The 9907-nt window shown below is 43.9% G+C and overlaps 1 protein-coding gene across 4 annotated transcripts; it reads right to left on the reverse strand.

Moving 5' to 3' along the window:
- Nucleotides 1-445: 445 nt before the first annotated feature.
- Nucleotides 446-8368, reverse strand: LOC128741126 (A-kinase anchor protein 17A). Of its 4 annotated transcripts, none has more exons than XM_053836715.1 (6): nucleotides 8333-8368; nucleotides 7726-7911; nucleotides 7199-7677; nucleotides 6874-7131; nucleotides 6335-6542; nucleotides 446-2318 (listed from the first exon to the last, which is right to left on the reverse strand). In XM_053836715.1, the coding sequence occupies exons 2-6, from the start codon at nucleotides 7774-7776 to the stop codon at nucleotides 645-647; spliced, it is 2670 nt and encodes an 889-aa protein (XP_053692690.1). In that variant the 5' UTR covers nucleotides 7777-7911; nucleotides 8333-8368; the 3' UTR covers nucleotides 446-644. The 4 variants fall into 4 exon arrangements, with proteins under 4 accessions (XP_053692690.1, XP_053692689.1, XP_053692688.1 ...); XM_053836714.1 differs by having other exon boundaries at nucleotides 8220-8365; XM_053836713.1 differs by having other exon boundaries at nucleotides 7199-7659; nucleotides 7726-8365.
- Between the last annotated feature and the right edge of the window lie 1539 nt (nucleotides 8369-9907).

Genomic DNA, 9907 nt, shown 5'->3' on the forward strand with positions numbered 1-9907 from the left:
TTGCCAAAAACAGATACTTTTGTTGCCAAAATCGAACCATGCCAAATTCGAAATCCCACTGTAGTCTGGCAGACACCGAAAATCAGTCAAATGCAAGAGATGCGTTATGTATTGTATTTTGATTCGGAAGTTTGCAGTATCTTATCTGCGGTTTTATTACATCATATGGGTTGCTAAATATATTTTCTCAATTCTAAAATAATTAAAATCTGAATATACACAATTCAATAATAGGAATTATTAAGTCAAGTTTAGGTGTTCAGCATACTACCACGTCAGCATAATCATTAGGATTAGGGGCATATCAGCCGCAGAAGGTTAAGGAACATTTAACTAAATCTCATGAATCAAACGTATGTTTTGGAACCCGCTTCCCGTTTCCTACGAAATAATTTTTTACGCCAAATCTGTGAAGTATCAACACCCATATAATTATTTTGCACATAATATTGTTTTATATGGCTTTGAGCCAAGGCCATAACGCATGCCGCAACGTCATTTATTTATTCACACTGTAAAACATAATTCACAATTTTTGCAAATTTAATGAATTTTGAAATGATTGAATCTGTTCCTACCAATGTTAAAACAATAGTTAATGCAAATCTATACCAGTCGAGCGAACAAATTTCTAAAACCAATATTTAGCTGGCATAGCTGTCAGCTTTGTCTCTACGCTTGGAAACGGTTACTTGTGCACCGTCGGTCGAGTGAGATCTGCGTTTCCGTTCGGAACGTTCTGATTGTGAACTATTTTTTGTATAGCGCTTTTGTCCATCACTGTTGTTTTGAGCTTCTGGCGAGTTTCTGGGTGATTTTGAACGAGGAGAATGTCGTCGACGCTTGTCATTGGAACTTTTCTCACTCGAAGTGGATCTAGACCTGGAAGATGCTTTACGCTGTTTTCTAGTGATGGATGCATTCGAGCGACCTTTACTTGCAGTACGAGAGCGAGAGCGCCTACGATAAGAGTGATTTCGTAAGGAATCGGATGGCGATTGCGACTTCGACTGCGATGAGCGCTTGGACCGTTTGTGATTATTAGTTTGCACTGGCTCTGCATCGTTTTCTGTTTGATATTTTTTGCCTTCATCTTCTTTTAATTGACGATCCTCTTCTTCTTGTTGTTTGCGCAGCTGTTCACGAACTTCCTCCTCGATTTCCTTAGCCGATTTGACTAGCTTGTCAGTTTGCAGTACAATTCGGTGCTTTCGAAATGACTCGGGAACGGTTTCATCGTCCGGTTCTTTTGAATGTGAACGTCTTGTATAAGACCGATGACGATGCTTCGATCGATGGCGATAGCGTGATCTTGATCGAGTTCTCGATCGGGACTTTGATCGTGATCGTGAGTTTCTTATTGTGGAAGCAAGGTGTTTAGATGTGGGCTTTGAAACCTGTACTAATTTTTTTGATTTAGATTCTGATCGACGGGATTTCGATCGTGATCTCGTTCTAGATCGACGGCTAGATCTTGACCTGGAACTTGATCGAGATGATCGAGATCTGCTCCTGGAACGACGGGACCGGCTGCGTCCTCTAGAACGACTACGACTTCTGCTGCGAGAACGTCTACGATGAGATCTGGAACGAGATCTTGATCTTGAGCGCGAGTACGACCGCGTTCTGGATCGATCACGGTCGCGTTCTCTATCTCGATCATGATAGTCGTAGTCACCGTAATCATCTCTCTCTCGGTAATATTCGTAGCCACGTCCACGATAGGCTCCCCTACCTCGGCTTCTTGGAAATCTTGAGCCGCGTGGAGCCCCACGAAATCCGCGATAGGCCATGGCACTCGCATAATATCCAGCTCGTTGCGCATAAAACGGATCATAAGCGTACGGATATCCTAATGCAGCCCAATCAAATCCCGGATACATTCCGGGGTAGGCTCCCGGTGGCATCACCGATGGTGCCACAGGATATGGAACGGCAGCACTGGTTCCTTCCTGCGTATCCTCAACTTCTTCGTTCTCTGAAATGTCCGAATTGGTAGAGCTAAGATCGGAGCTGGATTTCTTCTTTTTCTTCTTCTTTTTAGCATCTACGGGATAGTCGTTGAGAATGCTGTCGTCCGAGCTGATGCTGTTTATGCTTGGCGAGCGAGATTTGCTAGCAGAAGCCCGACCAGATGTTCCGAGAAAATTCTTCAGTAGGTTCCCATCACGGACGCTCTTCACGCGTACGCGCATTTTTTCAATCTCTTTTTCCTGAGTGGCCTTCATTTTGTCCGCCTTTTTGTTTGACGAAGGTTGCTTAACGGTTTCCGTTTTTATAACTTTGATAGCTTTGCCGGATAGTAAAGCCTGTTTAGTCTGTAAAGATAGAAATGTTTTTTGGTATATTTTTGGTAAACAAAGTTTCGTAAAGATAGAAGAGCTTAAATTAGAAATTCATCAAATTTGAACATGGCGTTTACGTTAAAATTAGTAAATAAAATCAGATGAATGATACGCAATATGCGCAAGGAAATCAACTTCTTACAGATGCTCAAGCAAAGTTAGAACTAAGTACAGAAGTCAGGACCGGGCATTCCATCAAATCTCTACGGGCAAAGTTAGTAGGCCCCACCGGGCGGCATATGTAAGTCCTCAATCACATTAAGCGAGTTTGCTGGCTGCTAGTTAGGGAGATTGTGAGTTGATTATAAACTCGCCCAGTGTCATCATGTCCACTAGTTTTCTAGTTATCGAGTTGACCTAGACATGATGATACTTGGCGAGTTTAAAATGAACCTGGAAGGAGCGTCAAACACAGCTCTGGTCCTCTCAAGCTCCCGCCTCACGCCTCCACGAGTCATATGATACCAAATGCGGCGTAGCCTGGGCAATGCTGTCAATCTGACAATAGCGAAGTGGGAGGTGCGGCGCGAATATTAGCGCGGTAACCTTAGCATGGCGGTAGAGGAAATGCTTCGTCAAACATGAGCGTATGTTCACCAAGGAGGTGCGGCTCAAACAGCGTCTGTTCTCCATGTTAGGGGCGGCTGATTATTATACTCGTCCTCGTGCCAGCAGGGACTCTAAATAGTACTGTGCACGATGGTCCTCCGGCGAGACAGGGGATAAGGGGTAGGCCCAACAAACCGCCCTGGAAAACAAAAAGTTACCAACAACGAAGAAGAAAATAGGGATCGGAACAATCGGCGTCGGCCTACGCGGCGAAATAAGGAGTACGATTGGAAACTCGGGATATGGAATTGCAAATCGCTCGGCTTCCCGGGTTGCGATAGGATAATCTACGACGAACTACATCTCCAAACCTCGAAGTCGTAGCACTGCAGGAACTTTGCTGGATAGGACAGAAGGTATGGAAAAGCGAGCATCGAGCGGCTTCTTTCTACCAGAGCTGTGGCACCTCCAACGAGCTGGGAACTGGCTTTATAGTACTGGGACAGATGCGCCAGCGTGTGATTGGTTGGCAACCGATCAACGAAGGAAGTGCAAGTTGAGGATTAAGGGCCGTTTCTTCAATTACAGTATCATCAATGTGCACTGCCCACATGAAGGGAGACCCGATGACGAGAAGGAGGCGTTCTACGCGTGCATAACACGCGTCGAAGTCGTACGCCGCGACCGAACATCGAGCAGCTACGAGACACCGGAGTTGCCCAGGAATACGCGCGGCAGCTGGAAGCAGCGCTACCAACGGAAGAGTAACATGGCGCAGCAACTCTTGAAGATGGTTGGAAAGGCATTCAGACTGCCATCGGTAGTACTGCTCTAGCGGCACTAGGTACAATGAATCCGAACCGAAGAAACGATTGGTTCGACGGTAAATGCGAGCAATTAGTGCAGGAGAAGAATGCAGCACGTGCGAGAATGCTGCAACACCGTACGAGGGCGAATGTGGATCGATATAAACAAGCACGGAACAGGCAAAACTCGGTCTTCCGGAGGAAAAAGCGCCAACAGGAAGATCGAGATCGCGAAGCGAGGAAAGAACTGTACCGTGCTAACGATAAACGGAGGTTCTACGAGAAGTTAAACCGTTCGCGCAAAGGCTATGTGCCGCAGGCCGATATGTGTCGAGACTCAGACGGCAATCTTCTCACGAACGAACGTGAGGTGATCGAGAGGTGGAAGCAGTATTATGACGAGCACCTTAACAGCGATGTAGCTGAACATGGAGGTGACGATATGGCAATAGATCTTGGAGCACGTGCAGAAGACGACAGAATACCAGCCCCTGACCTCCCGGAGGTAGCAGAAGAGATCGGTCGGCTGAAGAACAATAAAGCGGCTGGGGCTGATCAGCTACCCGGCGAGCTGCTGAAATACGGTGGGAACGCACTGGCTAGAGCGCTGCACTGGGTCATTGTCAAGATTTGGGAGGAGGAGCTACTACCGGTGGAGTGGACGAAAGGCATCGTGTGTCCGATCTACAAAAAGGGCGACAAGTTGGATTGTTGTAATTACCGCACAATCACACTGTTGAACGCCGCCTACAAGGTACTCTTTCAACTTTTATGTCGTCGATTATCACCATTTGCAAAGGAGTTCGTGGGGCAATATCAAGCGGGATTCATGTGTGCCCGTGCCACCACGGACCAGATTTTCGCGCTACGGCAAGTATTGCAGAAATGTTGTGAATACAACGCATCATTTATTCATCGACTTCAAATCGGCGTACGACACGATCGAACGAGATCAGCTATGGCAGATTATGCACTACTACAGATTTCCGTATAAACTAACGCGATTGTTAAAGGCGACGATGGATCGAGTAATGTGTGTTGTTCGAGTATCAGGGGCAGTTTCGAGTCCCTTTGGATCTCGAAGAGGGTTACGGCAAGGTGATGGGCTTTCATGTTTGCTGTTCAACATCGTTTTGGAGGGTGTAAGAAGAGCGGGTATAGACACGAGTGGCACGATATTCACGAAGTCCATCAAGCTTCTTGGTTTCGCTGACGACGTTGACATCATTACACGTACCTTTGAGAGGATGTCGGAAACGTACATCGGACTAAAAAATGAAGCCAACCGGCTTGGACTTGTCATTAATGTATCGAAAACAAAATACATGAAAGGAAGAGGTTCTAAAGAAGTGAATGCTGACCTCCCTCCCCGGATTCATTTAGACGGTGATGAAATCGAGGTGGTAGAAGAGTTCGTGTATCTGGGCTCACTGGTTACCGCAGACAACGACACCAGCAGAGAAATACAAAGACGCATTATGGCAGGAAATCGTGTCTACTTTGGACTCCGTAGGACGCTGCGGTCGAACAAAATTCACCGCCGCACGAAGTTAACAATCTACAAGACGCCAATTAGACCGGTAGTCCTTTACGGCCATGAGACATGGACTATGCTCGTGGAGGACCAACGCATCCTTTTCGAACGGAATGTGTTGCGCACCATCTACGGCGGAGTGCAGATGGAAGACGGAACGTGGAGGATGCGCATGAACCATGAATTGCATCAGTTGTTTGGGAACCACCCATCGCTCACACCGCAAAAATCAGTCGCCTGCGATGGGCTGGGCATGTCGTGAGTATGTCGGACGACTGCCGGTTAAAAAAGTTCTCAATAACGATTCGATTGAAACGAGATTGCGGGGCGCGCAGCGAGCAAGATGGATCGATCAAGTGGAAGGCGACCTGCGGACCCTACGTAGACTACGTGGCTAGCGAATTGCGGCCATGGACCGAGTGGAATGGAGACGACTTCGTACATTAGAGGAAACAACCACCTGAAGCTGAATAAGTAAGTAAGTAAACTTAATACCCCTGGATATATGATTAATATATAACTTGATATTGAAATCATCTGCACTGCTTTATAATTCACATTCATGAGTTGTATATGAGGAAATGCATGACTGCAAAACAACTTATTGTTCACTTTGACTGCAAAACAACATTGGAATTATATGATAATTTGAGTTTCACAAACTCTCATTATACAATTTCAATGTAAAATGGATATGTGACTGGTGACGGACGGTGGACAATGATACCAGCCGGAAGATTCGAAGGCGTATTATCAGCGGAAGATATTATGCTTACTATGTGCTTGTGACGAATGCGGTCGAACAGACACAACCCCCGTAAAAGTTTACCTTGATACAAGACGCCCATTAGACCGGTTGTCAGAAGAGGCATGAAACGTAGACAATGCAAGAGGGGATCTACGAACTACGAGTTGTTGTATTATTTGAGAAACGAGTGCTGAGAATGATCTTCGGAATATGAAGGCCAAACGCCAATAGCTTGTATAGCAGTTTGGCAAGCAACATTAAATGGTATTGCAATGGAGCTACCATTAGCACGAGTAACATTTAAAAAATAAATTTGGGCAAAATTAAGGTGAATAAAGTATTTGATTTCTACCTTTATCCTTTCAAATAGTGCATCCAACAGTCTAATGCTTTCTAGCTTCCGTTGCGTTTCCATCAGTTTCCTTTCCTCCTGTAGAATTTTAAGACTAATTTCATCTGACTCTCGTTGCCGCAGCTTCTGTAAATGCTTCTCCTTTCGACGTTGCTCGCGTTGCATTCGCTTTAATTCTTCCGCTTTGACCAGTTCCTCCTGTCGTTTTCTGTGAAATATACAAGTGGAAATGCATACAGAACTGTTCGATGACCCCAGGGAAGCGTAGAGTTCCCAAAGTCATCGTAAATTTGCAGCTTTGTTTAGCCACTAACTCGCAATCAGGTGTTGAAAATGGCTAGATTAGAAACCGCTGTAGGAAAAAAGGCAACAGACTATCGAGCCTTCCCATAGTCATTACAACTAAACTTAACGGAAGGCAAGACATTCAATGTTATTTGTTAATTATCACCCTTTACCTTTGATTTTAATTAGGCAGAAAATCCTACATTAAAACGAAAGCCAAAAAAGAAAAAAAGTTTTCAGAAAAAAAGGCAAACCTCTCGCGCTCTTTCTTTGCCTTCTCTTCAGCAATCCGTTTCTTTTCCTGTTCCTCCTTTTCGCGATCCGTGGCGATTAACCGGTCGCGAACCACCTTTCGCTTCTTAATCGAAGCATCACTCAGGTGTTTCGTACGATCAAATTCCACTGATATGGATATAGCTGAATTTCTATCCGCTTCTTTTCGGACCAATTTCATCCCACGGAATTCATCCATAGCTTTGACAAAGCCAACATACTCGCTAAATTGAACGTAGCTATAGATTGAAAGAATACGAATTTAGTATACAAATTCGGACAATTCCCCTTCACCGGCCAACTTACCCCTCAAAGTACATCTCCTGATCGAAACTAAACTTTTGCATTCCAGACATGTGTGACTTCATCTGCGCTCGATATGGGTCGCAAATTGGAATATCGACACAACGAACATCGCCGAATTTTTCGAATATCCGCTTGAAAATACTCTCACTCGGCTTTGCGCTGTCATCATTTTCTTGGTGACGAGGGCAAAACCATTTAATCGGCAAATTGGAGAGATGTATTGTATCCGGTCGTTCACCCGCTTTCATTTCGTCCATATTGCGTGCGTCTCGAAAGAACGAGTCCCAATCGTGCCTTGTTGGAAAATCATCTTTTGCCTCCGAGGCCCGTAGTTTCACGGATTCACTAAATCCGGCTAGTCGAATAGGACGCCCATCCAGTCGTCCTAGCACATGGCGCAATTTGCCACGATCTTCAAGTTCACATTCGAAGCGGATAAAACCGACCGTGCTTTTCGAGACCTGCGATAGAGAACGAATCTGTTAAGGATTATGACAGCTTGCTAAGAAATTTTAATTAGTTCCTACCTTTAGCATCGAAAATTTATCTGGCAGGATCATTTGACGCATTTTCTCCATGACTTCATAATTGGAGATGGTCTTGCCGGTAATGGCATTCGGTAGTGCCACCGACACATTAAACTTCGATGAAGGTTTAAGGTACAGGCTATGCGGCAGATACAGTGGCACACAATCACTGACATCTTCGATGGCCTGTATCATTTTCAGGTCGTGTAGGTTGTTTCAATGTTCATTCACATTAGATCACAATTTGTCCGTGGCAGTTCAAAATTCACATTTCCCCCAAGTAAAATAAATTAAAAGAATAAAGCAAATCAAATATTAGTGCTTCCGAACACAATTTTAACCTTTTCCTAAGGATTCCTGTAAAAAGCAAAACACTCCCGGTCCCTCCACATAACGGCTATAACTATAGGCAGGCAGGTCTATTGAGGGCGTAGCGTCAGCCCCACAATTCCTTCTGTAGTTCACGATGCGATTTAAGTCCGCTCAAAACCGACCGAATTTATCCGTTAGAACTTCAAGTACTACAAAATTCAGTTCGCAAACACTCGATGCTTCGCTTTTTGTAAAATAAACATCAAACTATTTCTAGTTTTCAAACTAATTTCACATTTTTCACTATTGTTCAAGCTGCACATCACTGTTGCACTTCGATATTTTACATATTTTAGGTTGACTTTTAAGTTTTGACAACTGGATAGAGCTGTTCGTGCCGATATAAAAAACTGGCTGCATTCTTTGGCTTTCGACATTTCCAGGGGTCCGATATTGGGAGATTTATTTGTGTTGATGGTATTGCTGATTGCACGAAAAATTTTACCATCAAAACTGCGCAATCATAAGGGTACCGCCAGAGTGCATCAAGCGACATGCGACGCGACGCGACATTTCTTGCAAGAAATGTCGCGTCGCGTCGCATGTCGCTTGCACTCTGGCGGTATCCTAAGAGTGTTATTTTAGTTTGAATCGTATCGGTAACTTCAGTGCACTTTTTCGTCATATTCCAACCAATAAGCGTGCTGAAGACACTTAAACGATTCAATCTAAAATATCATTTTTAAGAGCGATTACGCTCTTTTGACGGTAATTTTTTTCTTGCAATCAGCAATAGTAAAAGAGATTACGTAATCCAGCTTTCCACGAGCGATAATGGCGGATATTGAGTACAAGTGGGCACGATCTTTTGACATGCATTGGAGGAGCGTCGAGTTCGCCCTGACGGAGTTACTATAGATACATTCATGATTGTTTGTTGTTCGAATGTAAAAATGTAAACATTGTTCAATTTTGCAGATCAGCTAAAGAGGAACATAATTGAACAGACAAGTTTTATGGATTGTGGCTTTGCAGTTTTCTCAAATTTCAGGGAGAATGTCCAAATGCGCAACGGAAAGTTCCTTATCAAGTCGAGACGCTGTTCGAGAGCAAACTTGACAACGGCTCGACCACCATGAAGTTAATATTTGCGTTAACGTGTAATGTTTCGAATATTTAATTCGCACGATTGTGAAAAAGTATTCTGAGCCAGTGCCTTCGGCAAATTATGGCCGCAAACCACTATAAAAGTTTGAATCCGTTTATTTATTTTTCACTTCAGCTGATCTGCAAAATTAAACAATGTTTACATTTTTACACTCGAACAACAAACAATTATGAATGTATCCATAGTAACTCCGTCAGGGCGAACTCGACGCTCCTTCAATGAATGTCAAAAGATTGTGCCCACTTGTGCTCAATATCCGCCATTTTCGCTCGTGGAAAGCTGGATACTGCTCGCACTTACAGCAAATCTCACTCCGAGTCCGAACTGTCACCATGTGTGTAATGACAAAAGCAAAAATACTTCCCTCTCTATTTTTCTCATACAAAATTCTGAACAATATCAGCAACACCATCATCGTTAATGACCTGAGAAGGCTATTGAGCTCATGCCATGCTGACATTATGCTGATTTATGCTGACCCACACTTCGTCGCGTTAGCCGTAACATTATTACGGAAATCTGATAGTTCTTATTCCAATGGATCATTGAAGATAGCTGGGTTTTGAAGTGACAACGACTTTCTTTTTGTTGGTATGGCAACACAGATCGTATTTATTATTACTATTTTTTTCATTCAGTGTATTTGTTTTTTGCTCTTCACACACTTTGACAGATACAGTTATACAAAAATGTAACCGCGTT

The sequence above is a fragment of the Sabethes cyaneus genome, chromosome 3 (genome assembly GCF_943734655.1).
Source record: "Sabethes cyaneus chromosome 3, idSabCyanKW18_F2, whole genome shotgun sequence".
NCBI lineage: Eukaryota > Metazoa > Arthropoda > Insecta > Diptera > Culicidae > Sabethes > Sabethes cyaneus.

What these genes read in the sequence shown, in the direction of transcription:
- LOC128741126 (XM_053836712.1), bottom strand. Translation starts at nt 7,920, where the DNA reads ATGATACAGGCCATCGAAGATGTCAGTGATTGTGTGCCACTGTATCTG. An exon ending in GCAAAGAAAGAGCGCGAGAG is followed by an intron (nt 6,543 to 6,873) that starts GTTTGCCTTTTT and finishes TATATTTCACAG; the next exon opens with AAAACGACAGGAGGAACTGG. An exon ending in CACTATTTGAAAGGATAAAG is followed by an intron (nt 2,319 to 6,334) that starts GTAGAAATCAAA and finishes CTATCTTTACAG; the next exon opens with ACTAAACAGGCTTTACTATC.